Source organism: Opisthocomus hoazin, chromosome 1 (genome assembly GCF_030867145.1).
Source record: "Opisthocomus hoazin isolate bOpiHoa1 chromosome 1, bOpiHoa1.hap1, whole genome shotgun sequence".
Lineage (NCBI taxonomy): Eukaryota > Metazoa > Chordata > Aves > Opisthocomiformes > Opisthocomidae > Opisthocomus > Opisthocomus hoazin.
Genome location: NC_134414.1, coordinates 141,530,094 through 141,554,227, shown reverse-complemented (window position 1 = coordinate 141,554,227; position 24,134 = coordinate 141,530,094). Strand labels below are relative to the sequence as shown.

Here is a 24,134-nt window from a genome sequence, read left to right as displayed (position 1 = left end):
CTTTATTTGTGACACAGCAGCTGCGTGTCTGGCAACAAATATCTTATTGTTGCACCAAATCCAATTAAAACTCCACAAGATGAAATGCTGTCTTCAGAGGGCAGCAGGCAAATCCCAAACAAAAAACCCTGAGCAAAACTAAACTATCTTCCTGTCCAGTGTGGGTGTGCAAATTCTCTTCTGTATGAAACTTTTAATCGGTTCACCTTAAAAGGTATTAAGGATCTGCTTGAAGATCATAAACCTAATTTGGGATTTGTCTTCCTTGAAATCCCCTGGTGAAATAGGATTACGTAAATAATCAAAAGGAAGTGTATGTAATTCTGTGTACCAAAACACCACAGACCCACAACAACCTGAACAAACGAGCGTGGGGCTGAGATGCTGCTCTTCGTGGCTCCCCTGCATTGCAGAACAGCAGTTTTCCTCAAGCACCTCAGCCTGCTCGCAGGTTGGGCATGAGTCCTAGGACAAACTGTGGGGTGTTTTTTCATCTCCCCTGGCCTCCCTAGACCAGCTGCAAGTGACTCGGGACTGCCCCAAGACATCTTTTCGCAGCATTAAAAGCATTGTTCTAGTACATCCAGGTTCTATGGGTTCAAGATGAAAGCTGTCAGAGAGCAGCCTTTTCTCTTTCTCCCCAGTTTTTAAGTGCTCAGTGAGCACGTGACCTGACCTGTAAGTACTTTATCTACTTGGCTGACATATTTACAGCTGCATTTGGAGTCTGTTGCTCTAAGATTTCTCCCCTGACTTTGAGAATCCAAACATGTGGCGTTCTGTAGGAGCATCCACTCCAGAAAGCAGTAGTTTAATCGGTGGCATGGCACAGAGGTGGTAGGAAAGGAAGCGGGCAGAAAGACTGGTTGTCTAATGGCCTTCTGACGGGGAAGGGTTTTCTATTCTTGGTGGTTGATAGTTGCTTAAAAAAAAAAAAAAAAAAAAAAAAACAACAACCAAAAAACCAACAACAAAAAACCGCACACAAAAAACCTCCCAAAAAACCAAAACGGCAACAGAAGTTATCCATTTCAAATACAGCAATTCCATTATTTCATTTTCATGTGATGATTTCTAGAAATCCCCCCAAATGTCCACATGTAATTTTGTTGAGCAGCTTGAAAATTCCAAGGTATTTAATGGCTATCTTCTGTCCCTGAAACAGCTTCTCTTCTGGATGAGATTAGGGGTTTTGTCCATTTACTTTTTCATTTTTATCCTGTCCTTTTGGTAGTACTTAGCATTTCTGGAGTCTGAAATTGTCAGAGTTGTGCCATGTCCAGCTGTGGGAGCTGCCAGGTCCTCCTCTTGCTTCCCCTTTTTCCTTCCCATGCTCCGCTGCCTCTTCTCTCCCCCAGGCTGGGCTCGAGCCCGCTGGAGGTACGTTCTCCTCACTTGTGGACAAGCGCTGCTGGGTGAGCTGCCCGTAGCCTGCATAATTCTTTGCTGTGATTCACCCTTTGTTTTGCCAACATGTTGTTATTTTTTTAGAGAGTGGGTAGTAAGTCCTCCTGCTATCTTGGGATAATTTTACAATTCTTTTTTTTAATGGAGTTTCTTATATCTAAGGAACAGTGCCTTCCCTGTAAATTCTGTAGTGTCTAAGAATTTGGAGATGGAGAGCGGGAAAGAGGGGAAAAAATATATATGTATTTGAATTCTTTCTTCAAGTGAGTAATGATTTGACATGCTCTGTTTCAGTACATGTTACCATGGCGATGACTGCAGGGACTACAACATCCTTTCCCATGAGTAACCACACCCGGGAGAGAGTGACGGTGGCCAAACTTACGCTGGAGAACTTCTACAGCAACCTAATTATACAGCACGAAGAGAGAGAAACCAGGTACTGGCTCTGCTTCCTCTCACTCGTCTTCAGCTTTTCTTGGTTGGCTTTTGGCGGGTTCAAGGGCACTTTGATCCCTGTGCACAGAACAGCTCTCAGAAGTTTTTCTGTACTTGGTAGTGAGGAGCTAATCCCTGAAGGGCACAGGCTACCTTTCAGCTGCTGGTTGTGCTGGTAGATCTGTGAGCCACTGCACCAAGCAGTCACTGAGTGATCAAGCACCTCTGCTTTTGACGTTCTCATACAATTTAGGTCCTCACCAAATTACTGCTTTCTCGTGGAAACTGCACTGTGCAGTCTTACTTTGCAGCACGTGTGAGGTTTCTACTTCTGTGTGTGGGATTGGTGACCTCCGATTCCTCCACGCGTGCCACAGGGAATAAACTCTACAGGGGTAGATGCTGCAGAGCTGCTGACGGTTGGTGACTCGGTTTCATGTAAGGCAGTGGCTCATGGTGTCTATTCATGCTCTGACCTGTGGAGCTCGTGGCAAGACTTGTAAACCCTGCAGAAGGGAGTGTGTAAGAGAGAACAAGGCTGATAGGAGAGGTATTTGAGAGGGTGGTGGGGTAGGGAAAGGAGGCAGAGAGCTGGAGGTGGTCTGAGGTGGAAGTAAGGAGCAGGAAAGAGTGCAAGGCTGGTGATGGAGGGTTTGACAGGCTCTTGGGTGGGCAGGAAGAATTTTGGGGATAATGTAATACCCACCTTTAAATTCCTCTTGGGTGGTGTTGACTGGTATTCCTTGTGTGAGAGTATGCGTTGGTCATCTTCACTTTAAATTCTCTCATCAGTGCCCGATGTTGCTTCTGCTGTGGTGAAGTGCTACTTGAATTAAGTGTCAAAACACCAAGCATTTGATTATAATGAATGTTGTGTTTCAGATTGTCATCAGCATGTGAAATTGTTGTTCCCCTGGTAATATGTTTTTAATTGAGGGGTTTTCAGCTGAGCAGCAGGGTTTCTCTCTTCATCATATTTAGTCATTATCCCATGTAATTGAGCTGCTTCTTGTTACGAGAATAGGCTGTCTACCAAGGGCCTTTAATTTAGGAGATCCTGCTGTACTTCCCAAAGTGCAGAAAGACACCAGCGGCCTGGCACCCAGCCTTCGAGCTCCTGGCCTCTGTTAACGGGTAACTGGCTTTCTGAAAGCTGCACCCAGACAGTCGTAAAGAAGCATTTCATGGGTGGAGGAAGAGGGGTCCTGCTGCCGTCGGTGGGGTGCTCCCGGGCTTAACTCCCTGCTCAGACCCTCCCAGCCTGGCGCGGCACGAGCCGGAGCAGCCCCAGGACCGGTGGGCCCTGGCCTGGGCAGGGCACTGGGAGGAGATGGTGGCAAATCCTGGGGCGTGATGTTAGTTGGCATCAGGGTAAGGGGATCAGGACCAGGTGAATGACGAGGGAGAGGCCAGCAAGGCTGGGACTGGGGGTGAAAGCTGGAGCTGGCTGAGCTGTTGGAGGTAGAGCTGAGATAGAAACGGTGAAAACAACATGTTTGTTCTGATTTGTAATCCTAATTGATAAAAACAGCCTTACTTCAACAAGATTGTATGAAGAAATGGAAGTCATTAGAGTGATTATGTGTTTGGACCTTTAATGCCTAATTCTGCAAATACATAAATATGTGCTTAAATTTGCTTATACATTTTCAGTGGCTTTGGTCACAAATGAGTGAATGGATGGAGCGGGCTATAAGTCTTCACGTTTCCATTTGAGGCAAGCTCTTTAGTATCTGGAATACATGAAGTAAAGCCGTTGTCTTGCTGCAGTGTTACATTTGTTTTTAATAAATAATAAAAAACCCCAGTCTCCTATTTCTCCCCTTTGCAGGCAGAAGAAGCTAGAAGTGGCTATGGAAGAGGAAGGCCTTGCAGATGAGGAGGTAATACTACCTGAGTAACCTTTGAAGAGACTGCTTTGCTTCAGATTGGCATTTGTGGACCTTACAGAAACATTAGCTAGCATGACATGGAAGTTTTGTTTTGCAAATGAATGCTGCCCCTGTAAAAAACAGGGACTAACACTTTATAAGGGAAGCTGTGAGTATGCTTGAACGCTATTTGCAATAGCTAAGGCTTTTCATGCCACCCTCAGTCCTTATGAGACTTATGGCCACAGCAAGTATATGGCATGCTTTTCAGAGATTAAAATTGCTTGCCATTGTATTTGGCAAGAGAAAAAGGTGAGATGCGCTTGGAAGAAACGGAACCATTTTTTCTTGATTTAAACGATAAACTGGGCACACCCTTGCTTCGTTCGGATATGGATGAGGAGGGATCTCTGTCCGGTTGGCATCTCCCAGAACTTTGGTCAATAAGTTGATTTTCTGAGGCTGATCACGCCGTGGCTGCCTGTGCCACCTTCAGGATAGGCGAGGAAATAGGTAGGAGCAGTGCCTCGGTCATTTCTGAGAGTGGCTGCGGTAACTTCTGGGAAGACAGGAAAGTGAGTGTGGGTGTGTAATGCCATCTTGTGGTTTTACATGACGCTGTCATCCCAGTACAAAATCTGGCAGGTGCCTCTCAGCATCTTTGGGAGCATAGGACAGCATTTGTCTTCTCTCAGAGTGAATCCCATTGACATTTTTATAGAAGAAAATATATTACTGGATTTGGACAGATTTTTCTTTCAAATACGAGTGTTTGTCTGCCCTAAACCAAACAGATTTTACTGTAGATAGCATGAGTTTGATCTCTGCTGCCTGTTAGGCTCCTTGTTGGCTGTCTCACTCTTCTCAGTGGGGTGCAAGTTTCAGCTTTTATTGATCCTTCAGACTGCCCAAAAACAAGAGTCCTTGCCTTAGCTAGTGACTTTGGCCTTTGGACTGGTGTACTTTGTTTGAACCAGTATGATTTTTTTTTTTTAATTACTGTTTCTTTAAGTAATAAAAAAATAAAACAGCCACCTAAAAAAGTGAAACTGGGCCTAAGGACTCCTCTATACAAAAGACCCTGCTTGTGGATCATACTTTGTAAAATTCAGAAAAATTTCTCCTTTTACATTTTCTCAATAATCCTAATGGGAGAGGGAATACTCCATGGGAAGGGAGATTGTATAGCTTGACTTTCTACTGTCAAATGACTTATAAATTTCTGTGTATGTGTCTCCTTAGAAAAAACTACGCAGATCACAGCACGCTCGCAAAGAAACAGAGTTTCTGCGACTGAAGAGGACTAGACTTGGCTTGGATGACTTTGAATCTTTGAAAGTTATAGGAAGAGGAGCATTTGGAGAGGTTTGTGGCTTTCTTGCTCAAATAGGATATTAAAATTGCATTGAACATTAAAATGAAACATTTTAATTGCAGAATAAAAAGTTCCAGTTGGGAAGTTTTATTGCAGAAGAGTAACTATTTGAGTAATTGTTCAAGTGTGGTAAGTCCAGTAATGAATTACGTGCATCGATTTCTCAAGGCCCCTGGAAAGGCCCTTAGTTCCCAACAGTTTCTTACTGGCCCAAATGGATGTTGGCCATGTGGCCCCCTGAAATGGTGGACTTGCACGGCTCCTCTCCGTAAACATCCTCCCTGCCCCGTGTCACATCATGGTTTTATCTGCTCCTGAATTTTAGCGGACACAATCTCACAGCTACCTGGAATTTACTGTGCCTGCTAACTCTTCCTAAAATAGTAACTACTTCAGACTATCTGTTCATCACTAGTGTTAGTGTTGTACATGGTGTAGAAATATTTCCTTTTTTCCATGTGTTTTTAAATGTTTAACAAAGGAACTTTTCCATGCCCAGCAATTTTGAGCCTTCCAATAGATTCCATGCTGGCATCTAGTTTCTAAGGTAGAGAAGATTCATTGGGTTATATTTCTCATTATAGGTGCGCCTTGTTCAGAAGAAGGATACAGGTCATATTTATGCAATGAAGATACTAAGAAAAGCAGATATGCTGGAGAAAGAGCAGGTTTGTGTTGCGTAAGTCCCTTAGATTTCAAACTTAGGCTGTCCAGAAAATTGCCAGTTTTGTGGCAGATACTGTTTGGTCATATTTTCCCCTCTGTAGCCCTGGTAATGGTATAGCAGTGCAAAGTATCGCTCGAGTTGCTACCACAGTACAAAAGAATAAGTAGAAGTTAGGAAATAAAGTCATGTAACAGCGTTTTTAAAAATGTTTTATTGACAACCAATTTGGAATAGTGACAAAGACTTATTTTTTCTCCCTTCCTTTATTATCACAGACCTTATAGTACTTAATCTGTAAAACTGCATTTCAAGGAAAATTCTTGAAAAGTAATGCTGTGCCAAAGTAAAATCTGAGAGTACTTGGTCTTGTCTTTTGATGGGTAGATACCAACAGATGTCCCATTGTTCACCAGCTATGTTTTCCTTTGTTTTGCTTTTTAGTCCCGTCTTGTCTTGTTTTGCTTTGCTTTGTTTTTGTTAGTTTGGTTTGGTTTTTGCTTTTACTTTCCAGTTAACAATTCACTGCAAATTCCTGGTAGGACACAGCAAGTACTTTAGCACCTGAAAGCAAAGAAATCAAGTGTGGATGTCTCAAGCAAAAGGGCAGATCAGAGAGGACTTTTCCTTACCTGTCCAAACCTTACCCATCATTTGGTCTTGTATTACATCTCCCTGCAGTGGTACTTCAGGTTTTTTCCTGGCGCAGACGTTTTGTCTCCTCATGCCCACACCCTGACTATAGGGAACCAGAGGAGCAGTGTGTTCTGTGCAGCAGCCTGGATGTGTCTGGCCCTCTGGTCAAAGCCCTGCCCCCACCCATGTGGTGAGGAAGCTGAGCTCACACTCTCCGTTTAGTTTGGGACTGTAATTTTTCCTGGAGAGTATTTTATCTGCTGTAATTTTCATTGTGTGGTTTGTTCAATGGAAAGCAACACAGGACACAAATACAAGAAAGTTAAGGTTTTTTTCAAGCCTGATAGCACTAGGAAATACCCTGGATTATTTTAAGAGAGGTTTTAATATTATATTGTATACCTACATTGAGGAGTGGAGGGTGGAAAGAAATATTTTCTGATAGGAATAGATAGAGCTAGATAAATCAAAGTTGGAGTGCCTACTACAGAGAGAGAACCCATTGCCCCGTGAAAACAATGCATGCGCGTAGAGATGCTCCTGGCCAGTAGAACTGGGGAAGAAATGCAGAAGATGCTGCTGCACACTGGAAATAGCCCTCCAAGCTGGAACAGTGGTACCTATTTTCTCTCCAGAAGTTGCTTTCTGGTGTATGAATAATGAAAATCTTACAGCTGTGAAAAAATAGTTTTCCATGCGTATGTGTTTCGTTTTCCTTCAAGATGAGGGTACATTCTAGTGAAACACACCCCCCTCCTCCGGTCTGAGTTTCCTTCAGTGAATTCATGGGGTAGTAGCTCTCTGTACATTTTCCAAAACCCCAACTGGGACTGGAATACCCTGAGCAAGGTCAGATGTTTGCAGACTCACTTGCCCAGGACCAACATCATCAGCAGCAATGGTCATATCAGTTCTGGGCCAGCTTCATGCACACCACTTGGAGGAATGGTCCACCTTCTCTTCCCTTTCCCCCTCCCTTAAATAGCCCAAGACCCTTACCATCTTTGCACTGCTTTAATACTGGCCACTGAGCTTGTTGCTACCTGCCGTCATCTGTCAGGGCTGAAATTCATCCCAGCCCTTTTCCCACTTGGCCAAGGCACTTTCCATGCTTTTCGAGTAAGGCTTGTCATGTACACACGCAGGAGCAGTCTCCGGGTACCATCTGGAGGGGGTTCACACCCCATCAGCGATGTGTACAGAGCGTGTTTGGGACCTAGACAGTAATTCACTGTAAGTCAGGCATTTCTCTCTCCACAGCAATGAAGGAATTGGGTTTTGCAAGGAGTAATTAGTTTAGATGCTCTGTCACTCTTGCTGGAGAAGTTTCCTCAGGCTTATCTTGCCAAGTTTAAACTGAGATACCTGCATAGAAGTAGCTATTAGCTCTTGGTTTCTTTGTATATGCATGGGAAAAATCTGCTAACTTCTGGCAGCAATCATAATGCGTCTACCCTTTTACCTGTTGGTTCTTGCATTCTTTAAGACCAGCTCTGGCCTTTTGCAGTAATTTTGTATGTTAAATTTTTGTCTAAGCTCACAGTCAGGACAATACTGTATAAACCTCTGGGATGGTCAGTTGTGTTGTTGTTGTGGTTTTTTTTTTTTTCTTTTAAATGTTCCTATTTCATTTTAGGATACGATAGGAAAAGAGAATTAAAGAGAGTTGCACTTTTTCACCAGCTTTGTCAGTTTTTTTCCAACAAACAAAACCAGCTTAACAAGCCATGCTTTGTGTTTCTAGAGATTGCATCCGCAAATTTGTGTGAATGGTTACTTTCAACATTGAGTTGCCTTCTGTGGGTTTCTGGTGGGTATTTATGAAAAACATGAGTATGAAAAGAGCATGAAAAACAGTTTCTTTGCTAAAGATTATTGAAATCCGTTGTAGGACTAGGAATATAATATGGTGTTCCTTGTTGAAATACTTAAATTGTCCTTTAATAATGGTAATTTAAAAAAAATTTTAGGTGGCCCACATCCGAGCAGAAAGAGATATTTTGGTTGAAGCGGATGGAGCTTGGGTAGTGAAAATGTTTTACAGCTTTCAGGATAAGAGAAATCTTTACCTGATCATGGAGTTCTTACCTGGAGGTAAGCTGTATGTTGTGGTATTAGGTGATACAAGTACTTCTTCCTTAGATTTTGTTGTCAGCTTCAGAAAATGTTAGAAACAAGCACGCTGTGTAATGTGTGATAATAAAAATTTTAACACTGTTTTAAATGAAGACTCAGTAATGTAACCATTCCTGATTTTTAGGGGAAGAAGAAAGGTTATGAAGGGGTGTTAAAATAGACTTGTATTAAATAATTATTCTAATCCAATGTTCTGCTTTTTACTGCTGAAGCTATTAACAGTAAAAAAAAAACCAAAAAAAAACACCCCAAAAAACCACACACACAAAACAAAAATAAACAAAACAAAACCGACCAAAACCAGCTCTTCTAAACAGTTTATTCATGCAATACATGATTATGTGTTAAAATTCACTGTATCTTCCTGGGCTATCCAATTAGAATTCCTATGTAGGATTTTCAAGAGTTTTACATCCAGTTTACTAAAAAAATATGTTAGGTTTGTAGGTCCTTGCAGTAATAGTTTTATAATTAGTAGCTATATGCCAGTTACAAAGTTAAATTTGGTTTCTACTGGGGTTTCACATAAAATTAGTCTTGTGATTAAAATGTTCTGATTTCTAAGCTGTGTTTTCTTCTCTTTGATAAGGTGACATGATGACCTTGCTAATGAAGAAAGACACCTTATCAGAAGAGGAGACACAGTTTTACATTTCTGAAACCGTGTTGGCCATAGATGCTATTCACCAGCTGGGATTTATCCACAGAGATATTAAACCAGATAACCTTCTGCTGGATGCGAAGGCATGTAATGTGCACGTAAACTGCCTGTGCTTTAAACATATCAGTCTGCAGACAATGCCATTTATAGTGGTGCTAATCAGTGGGAAACCAGTAGTGTCATACCAGTGATTTAAACTAGCTGGAGTAAAGGCAGAAAATGGTTGCTATCTTGTCCTTGTAGAACACCCAATATACTTAAACAAAGCAAAACCACCCTTGTTTGTTGTTGGAAAGGCTTTTAACCCTTTAAAGGCTTTCAAGGCAAGCCTTTTAAGACCATCATAGGGTGTCCAGATGCCAGGTTACCATCAAAACAAAACAACGGAGTTTTGTCCTGAAGGCTTTCCCACTTTCAGTGGTATCCAGTTCAAAACAAAACCAGACAAACTAGCTGCCCTCGGCTGTTGTAGATGTAACTGTTCCCAGGGGGCAATAACCTGTTTGAGAGAAAACACGCTCTTGCAGTACTCCCAAGACTCAGTGATTATTTGCCTACTTGTCCAGCATTAGGTAGCCCTGTTGAGAGGCACAAGCAGTTAATAAAACTTTCTTTTTTAAGCATTACCTGTCTAAATTATGTTTTCATCTTCTCTGATTTTTTTTTTTTTTTTTTTTAGGGTCATGTAAAACTGTCTGATTTTGGGCTATGCACAGGTTTAAAGAAAGCTCACAGAACCGAGTTCTACAGGAACCTTACACACAACCCACCAAGTGACTTCTGTGAGTATAGCATGGCCTGGTTAAAAGTGTAAATAGTTTTGAGCTGCAGCTGTGGCTCGTCATAGTTTTTTTCTGCTTAGATAAGCAAGATTGGTTAGGCTGATTTTATTAAATTGGAAAACTGGAAAAAATGCATGTTCCCTGGGACATGGAAGCATTTCACAGGAAATAAATTACGATTTCTGCAGTGTTAATGGATTTCTGCACATTTGTACACAGATACCAATACACACAATGTAATGTATCTGTATTTTAATGTATTTTTCGTAACTATGTTAATGAAGTTACAAAATGCTCTTTCAGAAGGGACATGGGTTACATGTGCTGACTTACTGAAGTCAGTGACAATCTCATGAAGCTTTTCATAAGGCTCTCTAGCTGTTCATCAGCGAGCCTTGGTGGCATATCCACATTAGTGTTTTGTTCTACAAATGTAAAATTTCCCTGCAGTTCTTCTTGGATTGTTGACTTGTTGCTTAAAAAACCATTGCCCGCATCTGAACATACGTTGCCAGCTGCAACAATAAGTGCTGCTGATCTCAGATGACTCTGTAAAACTTTAGCAAGTTCTAATTTAGAATTGCTGATCATGTGTCCTACATACATGAGTTTCAGCTGCAAATTCGACAGTAGTTATTCATTATGATTTTCCCATTTCCAGTTAAAATCAAGTATTTGTTTCTAGACTAAAGCATTCTAAAGATACAAAATAGTTATTCTTTGAAAACAGAATGTTATCAATCTTTTCTTTTAATTCTCACAAATGCATTTATTATCTAAGAACTATTTTGTAAATTAGCATTTCAGAATATGAACTCAAAGAGAAAAGCAGAAACGTGGAAGAAGAACAGGCGACAGCTGGTGAGTTAATAAAATTAAGTATAATTTTTTTTTTATTTTAAACTATTTACAGAAAAGGTTAAATAAAAGCACGGCATTAATGCTGCTGGTTTTTAAAAACTGAAAGGCCCTCATCCATTACAGATGTCACTCTCTTCAAGCTCCAAAAATTGCAAATAACTCAAAAGAAGGTGGTCTAGTGATCCCAGTCATGGAATAGCTTAGAGATCAGGGTTGCTTTGTCTGTCTGTTTTCAGAGCTGTGACTAGCAAGACCCTGCTCTTCTCTCTGCCTTTGTTTCCGCTTATGAGTATCTGAACTAACGAACCTCAGGTGTCAGCAACCGCTTAGCAAAGCTGTAGCTTGAGTTTGTCTCCAAGACTGACTCTGGTATTGACACTGTGTGTGAACTCCTGGGTTGATTTCCTGCATTCAATGTCGGAAGAATATGCGTAGCTGCCTGGTTCTTTTTTAGATAATTGTGGGGAAAAGTTGTTTGTTCTTCTGCTGAACGGGAATATGATGGAAAGGCAATGGAGGATATTGGCACTGGAGTGCTGCAGCCTGGGTTTATAATGAAGAGTGTCAAGTGACAAAGGGAGCTCTGGCATTAACTGAATCCAAGGACAGCATCTGTCAGCCACGGGATATCAGAATTTCACCCCTGCTCATGATTTCACCAAATAGCAGTTGCAAAAACCTCAGTTTTCAAATTCTGGAACTTTTTATTTTGACCACTCTGTTTAAAAAGTGATATGCTGCAGTACTTCCCAAAAGCTTTTGGGTGGTTTTGTCTTTCCTCCTGAGACATAATGAGATTACATGGCAATCGTGATGCCTCAGAGGGGCTGTATTTCATGCCCTTACTCCCGCTTGGAGTTAGATACCTGAAAGAAATAGATCTCCAGTTCAGTAAAGACTGATGTGGCAGAACTGTGTGGTGAAGCTAGAGGAATTATGAGAAGTCCAACAGAGAGAATCAAAGGCCAAAATGACAACTTGTACCAACACTATTTGAAAAGGAGCCATATTCGTGGTTTTCCATTGGTTCAAAACTAAGTGTCTCTTTGTTCAATAAAGTATTTTGTTTCTGTTCAGACAAATGAAAGTAAAAGATATTTCTGGCAAAACTGGTTTTTGGTGAACTTTTTTTGTTCTGTGGGGTTTCTTGTTGGGTTTTGCTTTCTTTCTTCTCCCCTGCCCCGTATAAAATTTTCCATCAGTAAAGAGAAATTCCCAAATAGCTCAAGATTTAGTCATTAGCCAGAATCACAGAATCATTTGAGTTGGAAGGGACCTTTAAAGGCCATCTAGTCCAAACCCCCTGCAGTGAGCAGGGACATCAACTACATCAGGTTGCTCAGAGCCCCGTCCAACCTGGCCTTGAATGTTTCCAGGGATGGGGCATCTATCACCTCTCCGGGCAGCCTGTGCCAGTGATTAACCACCCTAGAATCATTTAGGCTGCATATTTGAAAGGTTAAAAGTATGGAGCCTGGGTCCAGTAAGAGCTCAAATTAATTTTGCAGTAAAGAGAAGGCAAGACATGGAGCAGCTAGTGTATCGCAAGTGTCACACATGGCAATCTATCACTGGTCATCCTATTTTTTAAAACAAAAAAAACCCCAACAACAGAACTTCTTGGATATTTTAGTAATGTGGCTACCTGAAACTTTAACTAAGATGACCTCATATTGCAGTGGGAATATTCGATGATTTCACCACATTGAGGAGGCTGATTTCCATTTACTTCTAAGGTTCTCTGTGCTTACTCACATAAAAAGAATAATGTTTTTAGGATTTTAGATACTGTGAAGTCTCAAGTTAAGCATTCTTGACCATCCAAATAACAAGAACCTATATGTGAATCCTCAGGAAAAGGTTTTGCAAAGTGTAAAAATGTAGTATTTTTCTTTTAAAGAGTTTCTTCTTTTTTTCCAGGCATATTCTACTGTTGGAACCCCAGACTACATTGCACCAGAAGTATTTATGCAGACCGGGTACAACAAGCTGTGTGACTGGTGGTCTTTGGGAGTGATTATGTATGAAATGCTAATAGGTATGTTAAGACACCAACTTAAGAATCATTCAAAGGGCTTAAAGGTAACAGGGTCAATTGGTTCACTGAGTCTGATCCTCTGCATAGTGCAGGTACCAGAATTTCGTTCGGTTCTACCTGAAGGAAGCCCCAAATTCAACTTCCAGAAAGCTTTGAAGTTCTCCCATGCCAGAGATGATGCCTCCGTTAGCTGTTTCAGTGAATAGCTGTTCACTGTTAAATGTTTTTGAGTTTCAGTGTCGTTACTTGGAAGTGACAAAATAACCTTTAATGTTGCATTACAAAAGAGAAAACTTTTGGCTAGTACTACTTGTTAGATTTGGGAGCCGTAGTGACAAAAGCAGAGGCCCAGGTCACTTCCCTCTTCTGGGAAGAGCTTGTTAATTTTTCTGTTTGTTTGTGCAGGGTATCCACCCTTCTGCTCAGAAACGCCACAAGAGACTTATAGGAAAGTTATGAACTGGAAAGAAACATTGGTATTTCCTCCAGAGGTACCCATTTCAGAGAAAGCAAAGGATTTAATTCTAAGGTCAGTAGCAAAAGCCCACTTCTGGCCACTCACCCAGACACAGTCATCTTTCATTAGGTTAACTTTCCATTCTGCAAGCTTTAGATTGGAGGGAAAGATGATTTCCTTGGTTTTGCCATCCTTGATGGATTTTTTTTTTTTTTTTTAGTCTTTTTCGCTTTGCCATTTGTTTGACATGAAGGAATAAACTGTAATGATCTTGATTTGTACCATGGTATCAGGAGAAACAGAGAAGACTGGAAAAAAAAGAAGAAAGAAAAATTGATTAACACTCAGTTTTTCTCTTCTCGGAGGGAACCAGAAAATAACTGCTTGACAGCATTTAATACACTGACCAGAAAACTTTGGATGTTTTGGATTTACTTACTTTTTCCAGAATGATAATTTCTAATCCACTCAGTTTGCATTGAAGTTTTTGCAAGGGATTTTGATGTCAAGGTCAGGCAGAAACACTCTCTTGCCCTGGGAGATTTGGGGGAGGTGTAGGGTGTGGAATGTGGGTTTTGACTGTGATCATTTCCCCCCCCCAGATAATATTGCAAGCTTACACAAAAGGGAACACACTTCATAGGCAGAGCCGAGAACTAGAATTTATTATTAGTCCAAGCAGTGCTCCAGTAGCATACAACAAACATAGCAAATAAAACAATCAGTTATTCTTAATCAAGTTACGGTGATACTAACACTTCAAATTATTTAATTGCTGTTAATCCTCATTAATAAGTTTGCGCGTAACAGTTTTTTTTATGTTTTCAGTATCTATTTCTGTAGCATTCTGCTTAACCTCTCCTGTGTGTTGTCAGCATCCTGAGCTCTTTGCTGGAAAGAGTACAGTGTTGCTGCTGAGGATTTCTTCCTCCTCAGTCTTGGCTGTGTTTGGGCATTTTTAGATATTACAGGCAGTTTATTTGTTAATATGTCTTGCTCATGAATTTACTTATATGACGGCTACTTGAATTTATTAGTTTTTCTCCATGTATGGAAGGATTTAAATTGGGGTAAAACATCTTTAGTTATAGACAATTTACTAAAATGAGGTCAAATCAGCAGGTTAGGCAACAAACAGTTGGACATTGGGTACTTTGTCCATTACAGCTTGGACAAGTTAGACAACACACATTTCAGCTTAAAGGAAGGTGCAGGCAAAGCTAAAGTTTCTACAGGCAAGACCAAATTAACATAAGCTCAAGTTCAGACAAAGCCTAGCAAATCCCAAGACCTGGTCTGGCTACCTGTTGTTACAAAGTTTGAGGCCTCTTATGAGTATTTGGCATCAACCAGCTGGCTGGGCTGCAGTAGAAATATAAGCAGGCTTTTTTTTTTTTTCCCCAAGTGACACTCAACTACAAGTAAAAGAACATTACAGTCTATAATTGGAGACAGTTTGTAATCTAACTTGCGAAGTTACTAAATTACCTGCTGAAAATTTCACTAACTAGTGAGAAGGTGACCTGTTTGTATTGCACTGCACTCGTGAAAAGTGCCGTGCGAATCTGGATGATGTGGTTGTGTGGGGAGATTATGAGTTCAAGATAGCTAAATCAACAGCCAGAGGCTTTGCTTATCCAGGCAAATAGGATTTCATTTAACAAAGGCCAGCTGACTTTTAGAGCAACAGGAGGCCAACATCCCCATGCTACCCAGTACTCCCCGTTTCCAAGAGGATGTCAGGTGATGCCACACTTGGCAGGACCAAGCTTTTTGTTTGACATGGGCATTTTTTCTTATTGTAAACCTCCCTCTTTGTGTCACTGTTGACACCTTCTGCCATCCTCAGAGAGACTGCAAGGACAGTGTGAAAATATAAAGCAGTTATATCTTTGCTAACACATACAAAAGACAGCCAGGATTTAATGAACTCCTAGGCTAAGCATTGGTATGCTCACCATCTCCATGACGAGATACTTCAGAGTCTTTTCCAGCCAGCTAGGCATCGTCCCAGGCAGGCATCAGTCCAGAGAAGGGTCAGCCTCTGCGGCTCCCTGAAACAAATCCCTGATGTTGCTGAGTTGCTGTCAGGAGCTTCCACCTCCCTAATTTTTTTCTTTAGGATTTTACACTTTTCTGTGTTGCTGTTTTCCCTCCTGCCTGCTTGAGCAGGTAACAGTCCCATTCTCAACAATCTTGTCTCTGTCTCCAGTTTCATCTTTTTCTTCTTACTTGACTCTATGGACTTTCTCACAGCTGCTTCTCATAGATTGAGAATTTCTTCTGGAGTCTGAGCTGAGGTTATGCAGCTGGACCGTATCAGAAACAGGCCTTGGGTCTTTGTACCACCAGCACCTGGACCTCTAAGGAGAGGGAAGAGGAGGTGACAGGGAGAACAGGGACATGGCATGTTTTGAATGTGTCTGGCTCATTGTGGGTCTAAAATGTGACATCAGAGAGTAGTCCTATTTCACTAAGTGTATGTGTTCCTCTTAGTTTGACTTAAAACATGGATTTTAAATAGTTGAGAACATGCAGAGGAGTTTTCAGTGGTAGGGACTTAAGCCTCCATTTGAAACTAATCTTACAGGGCTAGAGCTTGCAGCAACTTTTAACAAACCTTGAAGATGGGAATGCAACAGTTTAGTAAAGGTGTTATTGTCGTCATAGCTTTTTGTTTTGGGACTCTAGCAATATTCTGCTTCTACTATTTCCCTTCCCTCTTAGCTGCAGCAGTCAGTTTTTATGTTACTCCAAGCGATGGAACAATTTGAAAGAACTTCCTCAAATTCCTGATACAGGATACCATGGCAGTTTTATTTGCTGTTGCTTCTGTCCTTGTTTATTGTAACATTTGCCGCTTTTTCTACTTTTTCAGGTTTTGTATTGACTCAGAAAATAGAATTGGTAGTAATGGAGTAGAGGAAATAAAAAGTCATCCGTTTTTTGAAGGAGTGGACTGGGGACACATCAGGTATATATATATACACACCCATACACATTTTATAGAGAGAGCATAAAAGCCACAAAAGCAAAAATTTCATGGACTGTGATGTCGAGGATAATTGTTTCCAATTTATTTCAAAAGGCAGCTGCTGGCAGTAGATGGGTGACAGTGAATGTTTTCAGGCCTTGCTGGCATTCGTAGATCTGATCAGAGTTTAACAGTCTTGAGATGTCTTAGATTGTCCCAGAGTGCCCAGGATGGAAAGAAATTGTGGTGAGGTGCCTGTGTTATTCCTGATGTATGCTCGGATGTCAGCAGAGAGCTCCTCTTCCAGTAGAAATGGGCTCTGCAGGTATTGCTATAATTGACTTTTTTTTGTAATAGGAGCACAAGAAAAGCAAACTCTATTACAAAAATGCAGGGGAAATAGATGAACGAAGAGGAGAGGCAGCAAGTAGGAGGAAAACGCAGGGCATGTCTTTACTGCATGCTGCAGATACTACATGAGTGAGCCAGTACGTCTACATCTACAGAGTGCTGGGCAGAGGCACTGACTCACCTCAGAGTCTCAGCCTCAGTGGCCAAATTCTGCTGGGCTCAGGTAGGGTAGAAGGCCCCGCCAAGGCAGCCGTACCAGTTCTAGCCCAAGCTTGTGCCTGCAGGTGCTGAGCTACATCTGCACGTACCCCAGGTGGTAACACCTTTAAAGCAGGCTTTGGTGGCCCCACAAATACTTTCAGTTGACATGGTGGCTGCTGTTCAGCTCTCTGTAAGGTTTGAGGTGGTCTACTCTTTCAGTAATACTGCAGTTTTCTACGTGAAAATCCATACTGTGGGCATGTGATTGTCCAGTTCTTGTACTTCTCATTTCCTCTGGTGCAGAAAGCCTCATTTAACTTATCTTTTCAGTGTGAGAGACACTAGTAAGCAGCAAGAGCAGTGACGTATCTGTTCATGCCACATTTGGCAACCTGGCAAAATGGTTTCCCCATTCCACCCAGAAGTGGATTTCATTGTAGTAATTACAACTGTACTAAGCTTACAGGTGTAAATTAATGACTTTCCCACGGTGCCATGTTCCAGGTTGAATGCTTTCAAGGGACAGAACACTTCTGCAACTTTGAAAGCCACCTTAAAACTTCTTAAAGCGCTGCCTGATTGTTGAGCTAATAAAGCAGTAACGTGTCAGAGCCAGCTCATTTTGGATGAGAGATCCTGGCGACTGAGTGTCAGAAATAGGAGCTGGAGTCGAAAGGTATTTGGATGAGGTCCAGGCTGATGAGTGCTGGAGTTGTAAAGCAACACATCTGATGGCTCCAAATGCAAGTAAAATCTGGCTTGGCTGGGTTTATGAAACGAAGGTAACCACAGTGGTTCTTGGTGACAACCAAGATCGTCGCGATAGCTATATGGCAGATAAGTGTGGAATGCTGTTTCAGTTAATGGGAAAATGATGTTTTCCCCAAGTTTGACAAGAAGATACTAATGCTAGATAGGAAGCCAATAAATCTCCCCATGACATCAGCAAACAGGCAAGTCCAATACGTCTCTGATGGACTCAGTGGAAGCTTTGTGCTTTAAATTAATGAAATGTTGTAACTGTGAAAAGCTAAGTTAAACAAAACTGGAACTTAATTTAAGTATTCACTATTCTGGCATTTATTTCTATTTGCAGGGAAAGACCAGCTGCAATCCCTATAGAAATCAAAAGTATTGATGATACTTCCAACTTCGATGAATTTCCTGAATCTGATATTTTACAGCCAGGTGAGACTGCTATTGTAAATTCCAGATATCTATCTGTGACATGCCAGAATACTCCCCAGATGCTTTTGTTGTTGTTGTTTATATTAAGTTTTCTGATACCCTGATCAAGGTAATATACAGACTTGATCTAGAGACTTTCTTTCAAATATAAATGTAAACCTATGATCTCTCATAGCGTCTACTTCCTTAGAACTTTGGAGGTTAAAAAAAAGCGCCTACTGATTTTAATAGTTAAATCTGTTAATAAAAAGGGTTTGCATATATAGTGACCACAGAAAACAGTAAAGTTTTCTACCATACAGTCTGTCTAACCAAATTCTGGTAAAACATTATGCAGTGATTTGCTTTTGATCTTTAATGACTTTGAGTTTCATGCCAAATACAAATGTTCATATATTTATGGGCAAAAATTTTCAGACAGATGATTATTTAACCTAGTGATTTATGAGCCTGAGTGGCTGTGCAAATAATTTAAGGTTTTTTTAGTTATTAATTTCTCTTGGCAAGTGGTAGGAAATTTTTATACATAAAAGGCTTGATTCTGACATGCCAAATTCTCTTAGCTCCCACTGTTTTCAATTAATTATTAATGGCTTAAAGATAGGCAGACATATCACAATGATTAATTGATGACAGAGGAGTGTAGATGTGCTAACAACCATAAGAATTATCAAAAAGCTGGGTTTTTTTTCTGAAATGGCTTTTATTTAATGGCAAGGAAGCTTGTTCTTTTAATGCAGAAGCAATCAGTCTCTGGTGCCTAAGTTAAGCTGTCCATATTTGGATAATGCCAGGTACCTTTGTATTGGTTTTGGCATTTCAGACATTTACTGTACATCTAGATACATAAATACAAACTTTGATATTGGTGTGTTTAGCTTCTTGAGTTGAAAATCTTGTTATAGAACTCTAAAAGCAGTAACCAGAGAGCTACATACAGAAGCCCACTGCAGTGATTGTCCGTGTGCAGCACACCGGCCGTGTGGGCAGTTCATAAAACAAAAGGAGGCTGTACAAGCCTCGCTGAAGCTACAAACACGGAGGAAGTCCTAGAAGAGTAATATGTGTGTGATATGTGTAGTTCTCTTGGAAGAACTTGGATATATCTGTTTCTTCTGTTTCTGGTGAGGATAACATATCCTCACCAGAAACAGAATGTGTCCATCTATTTGTTATGCATGGAGCATCCTAAATGTTGTGGTTCTCATAATTATATCTCCCGTGGGTGTTTTAGAGGTTCATGTCAAGGTATGGGAGCCTGTTATGGTGTGCAGGCATACTAAAACAAACAAACAAAAAAAACCTCAAACAAAAAACCCCACTTTTTCCGCTTCAGAGGTATATGCTGAAATCACAACTCTTCTCAGACTGTTGAGAAAAGGCCACTCACCTGATTAGAAATAGAATTTCTTCAAGGAATTTCTGCTGACTAGGGAAATTGGAGTTCAGGACTGCTTATGTCAGTGCTCTATGAAAAGTCCTCTCGGAAGCAACACTGTTTTTAATTGTTTTGTTTTGGTTTTACTTTTGTTTCTGAATTCTAGTGCCAAACACAACAGAACCTGACTACAAATCCAAAGACTGGGTTTTCCTCAATTATACCTACAAGAGGTTTGAAGGGCTCACGCAGCGTGGCTCGATCCCTTCCTACATGAAAGCCAGGAAGTTATGAAACAAAACTGAAACCCACAAAAGAAAGAAAAACAACAAACCTCAGGTAGCTGCATCATCACACCCGCTTGGCATTAGTTATCAATACATTGACTCTGGTGCACATCAATTTCACAAGGAAATTCTACAGGATTAGGATTTCTGAGACTATTACAGGAATTAGTTGGCAGTGCCAGCTGGCTTTTTTTTAAATATTTGAACATTTTTGTTAACTTTATTATACAAAGGTACTGGAATAAAAAGAACGTACATCCCTTTGTAACTGCACTGCCTATGTGTGTATAACGGTTAATTATGCCTCTCTGTACCACGGCTTTGTCTGTACTGTAAACCATCTAATCCACCCAGGACTAAAACATATCATTTTCTGCAGCATTGTTATTATACAGTTTACCTGGTGGGTTTTAGATATGCAGTATAAAAAACCATTGTCCACATTTGCAAAATTCTCTGAGCAGTTGCTTGAGGGCATTCCAGTTGTGGTCTGCAGATACCCCATGGATGTAGCAACATTGAGTTTTTTTAAATAGCAGTGTCCTGCGGGCCTACTTGTACCCTGCCTACCCTCGCTTCTCCTCACTGGAGGGCTTGATCAGCCAATCGTTCCTTCTTCTCTTTCTTTCTTTTTCCTCTGTGCGTGGTGGTGAGATGGACCCTGTGATCTGTTTGACGGTATTTCTGCTTTAAAGGATAGTTGATGATGATGCCTGTTGGCAACTGCAGAAGAAAAAAGGAGTCTGAATAAAAATTACAAAGATTTTTAGCAGTAAGGAAACTTTCTGATACTAAGTTCTGAAGAGATGGCAGAGTTTCCAGGACTACATTCCTGTCTCTACTGTAAGGCAGATCATCTTTTTGCTACTCGTAATTCAAAGAGCCTTTTCTGTCTATGTAAAATATATTTTAGAGAAGTGGTCAAATTGCTGCTTTTTCTTTTTTCTCTCTCTAAGAAGTTCCAGGCAGAAGGGATCCTGCTGTAGCCTTTTCTTTCCAGAATACCCCGTAGCAGCTTCTGCCAAGCCAGAAGAAATGGAGCGCCCTGCTAGACTCACACCCTCCTGTGGGCTCCATCTTCTTCTGGTATTTCCATCTAATGTGGACCATGGGATTGCAAAGGATCAGCTGACTCTGGAGCCCAGTTTCCAGGAACCACAACCATCCATGACTGAATCGGGCAGAGCATCTAAACGCTGTTCTTGCCAGTCTGCGTGATGGTGACAAACTGACAGTAGAAATGGGTCTCCTTCCCGGAGGTCTAGGAAACTGAAGCAGAAACCCCTCTGTATGCTGGGTATGGTTCTGCTTCTCAGCCTGGCAGCAGTTCAGGATTGCTGGTTATCTGACTATATCTCTGCCCACGCTAGCTTATTATCTGTAGTATTTTGAATCTGTCATGATACAGTAGAGATCTTTGTCATTTTCTGGTTACAAAAGAGATTTACAGCAATGAACAATCCCCCAGTAAGTGAACAAGCAGAGTCACTGTTGCTGTCTTCCTCCTCTGAATGCAAGTGAGAGGCATTGCAAAGCCTCCGCAATGCCTGTTGGAGTGAAGCACAGGATGTTTTGGCATACAGTAGGAAAGACTCCATTAGACTTATTTATTTATTTATTTTTCCCAGCAAAATGGAAGAGACTATTTATGAAGCCATTACAGAAATATTTATTGCTGTTAGACACCACAGTATCAGCTGTTCTGAACGATTTGTGTGCTTTAAAAACACACTGGGGTGTTCATCTGCTGCATAAAAGACCATTTACCAGCAAGATTTCTGTGCATCAGTGGTTTACTGATGTGCATGTAGTCTTCCCCAGTCCAACGGCTGCTAGGTTCCTCAAGGGCTTCAGTGATGTCTTTCCTCCAATATTTTGTCTCCCTTCAAGCATCTAATATCTGTTATTTATACTGCATTTCTACAACAAATTTTAGTCTGTAGCTCACCAAGGAGTAGCAGCCAGTGCCTCAGGGCCCATGCAATTTATACAGTGTTAGCTTAGACGTGTTCTGATACGAACTTTTGCCTAAATGCTGGACTTAAGTGGGAACAGCTCAATGATCTCCCAGTTTTTCTTCCCAGACCTGATTAACACCCATTTACTGCCACTGGGGCAAGATCCCACAGAAATTCTCCAGTGGTGTGCTTAGCCTTGTCAGTGTAGTGAAGATCAACCTCTATACATCAAAAGACTGCCCAAAACCAATAACTTGGTTTAAATCCACCTTTACACTTTCCGACTTCGTTCTGCCAGTGCCCTAGCAGCTTCTGAGCTTCAGGAAAGGAAATGCCTTTTCTAAGGCCTTCAATCCATTCTACCAAGACCAGAGGAGCTTGGGGCAGAAATGCATGCTTGGCCTCAAAGGACATTGCTATTCAAAAGAGAATTTTTATTAGTTTTAATTTCCAGTCTCGTTCATGGGGCAGTATGTGCACCAGAAGTGGAATTCCTGCGAACAATGCATTTCAAAAGACCACAGTTAACCTATTTGCGTAATATAAAAAAAAAAGGTCTTTGCTTGAACTTGCTAAGACAAGATAAGTTTCATGGAAACTGCAAATGCTCGGTAACACTGGCGATTCTTTTTTTTCTGTGGAGTTTGAGGGAGGGGAGATAAATACACAATTTAAAGCTATCTATTAAACAACTATGTCTGTACATACTCACTGGTCTACAAACTTGGGAAAAAGCTCAAACCTTATATTTGTAACACTAAAGATAATACTCATTTAAAATTGCGGATGATTAATCATATCAGTGCTCACATAGGAGTTACATCCATAGGGAAGCAGCCTGCAGCCTATTTAGCATAAACTCCTGTATTGTGATAGTTGATATTTTTTTTTTAAACATAGCATTATTTTAATCAGTAAGTCAAGTTAAACAAAATATTAACTACTGCTTTTAGGATGACAATTTTTTTTTAAAGGTGAAACTGTGACACTGTAACGGATTAAAGAGAACAGAAGGTTAATCTACACTGGCTTTCGAAAAATGAAAGTGCGACATATCTTTTGTTATTTTGTCTTATTCCTTTGGATGGTTGTGTTTTTTCCTTTGGTGATGTTTGTCACTGTGCCATATATTTTTCTTATTCTTGGAGTACCAAAGATCCTGAAATGGCTTGATGATTGCAACCATGTGAGAATTTATTTTCTGGAAGTATGTTTTGTTAACTTCTGTTAAAATGTGGAATTGTGTATGCAAATTGTTATCAGAGGTTTGCTGGGAAGCTAATGTATTCCAGCAGGGAAAACTTGAGTGTGTTGATGGAAGTGGTGAGCCTGAATCCAAATTCTGGATCCGAATACCCTGAAACGGGGGAGGAAGCTTGGATTGGGAAACGCAGCTGAGCTTTTGCACCTTGTTCCATCTGCAGTCAGCGTGAGTGAAGTGGCCTTAGGCACAGAACATCAGCAGAGGTTGTTTCATGTGCAAAAGGAATTTTAAAAATTGCCAGCATTCGGAAATCAAATATTGTTGATACTGCACTTGCACTGTTAAATTTGCCTTGCTGGAGAGTTGTATAAGTGTTATTTTTATAGGTCAATTGTTAAACACCTGAGCCGTTGGATACAGTATGGAATAACAGCATCTGACGTGGGTGAATTCACCGAAGTGCAAAGGGGCTTGCTGAAAGCTCTCCACACTACCAGGATAAATGGGCATGAGCAGTACAAAGGGTGTTGCGTTGGCTCCTGCTAAAGAGGCGATTTTCCTCCTCTGCAACAGCAAGTCGGGAATACTGCAGTTTAGCCCAGTTATACTCTAATGCTTAGGAAGTGCTCTCACTTTTTCACTAATGTGAGCAATTACAAGCATTGTAACATACTGTACCTTGTCCTTTTAATGTTGATATATTACAGCAGCTCGTCCTTGGAGTCGAAATGGCAACTGCTATATTTTTCCTAGACTGTTTCATTAGTCGTGGTTGGGAAAGTTACATAGAAGCGTTATAAAAATTTATATGAAGCTTTTTACAGCATTTGAAAATAAAAGGAGCACTCTTTTTGTAAAGTTGCTGGTTTTATTTTTTCACAGCAGTGTACCAGATTTGTTTAACTTCCAGAATGGGAGCAATCTAAGGACATGAGACACTACTTTGTGTATCCTTTTCTTGAATTCCACTGACAGTGAAAATCCCAGTGTCACTACTCTCAGCCAGAAAGCAGAGGTCGCAGAAATTGCTTAACTTGTACAAACTACAGTCACGTGAAGCTACTTCTAAAATGGTTATTGCTCTTCACAAGAGATTTATCTTCTTCCCTGTAGACCATAATTTATTCAGCAAAGGCTTCCACCGGCAGTTGTGTCTTTGATTCAGTATGGAAACAATTTTGTCCTACTGTTCCTGGTTCCTTGCTGGATTTAGAGCAGCGGCAGCAGATGCAGTTGTGAAACAGTCACATAAAAAAATTATTACAGA

The 24,134-nt window shown here is 40.9% G+C and overlaps 1 protein-coding gene across 1 annotated transcript in view; it reads left to right on the top strand.

The window, feature by feature from the left end:
* Nucleotides 1-23,725, top strand: part of STK38L (serine/threonine kinase 38 like) — a 52,196-nt gene extending 28,471 nt beyond the window's left edge. Inside the window, exons 2-14 of the mRNA XM_075439249.1 lie at nt 1,702-1,846; nt 3,677-3,728; nt 4,959-5,081; nt 5,676-5,759; nt 8,362-8,485; nt 9,117-9,271; nt 9,868-9,970; nt 10,770-10,831; nt 12,752-12,869; nt 13,275-13,398; nt 16,205-16,300; nt 17,949-18,040; nt 19,585-23,725. Coding sequence (XP_075295364.1) covers nt 1,713-1,846; nt 3,677-3,728; nt 4,959-5,081; nt 5,676-5,759; nt 8,362-8,485; nt 9,117-9,271; nt 9,868-9,970; nt 10,770-10,831; nt 12,752-12,869; nt 13,275-13,398; nt 16,205-16,300; nt 17,949-18,040; nt 19,585-19,712 — 1,395 coding nt within the window. The 5' untranslated portion in view covers nt 1,702-1,712 and the 3' untranslated portion in view covers nt 19,713-23,725. The remainder of the gene's footprint in view (nt 1-1,701; nt 1,847-3,676; nt 3,729-4,958; nt 5,082-5,675; nt 5,760-8,361; nt 8,486-9,116; nt 9,272-9,867; nt 9,971-10,769; nt 10,832-12,751; nt 12,870-13,274; nt 13,399-16,204; nt 16,301-17,948; nt 18,041-19,584) is intronic.
* The last annotated feature ends 409 nt before the right edge of the window (nt 23,726-24,134 follow it).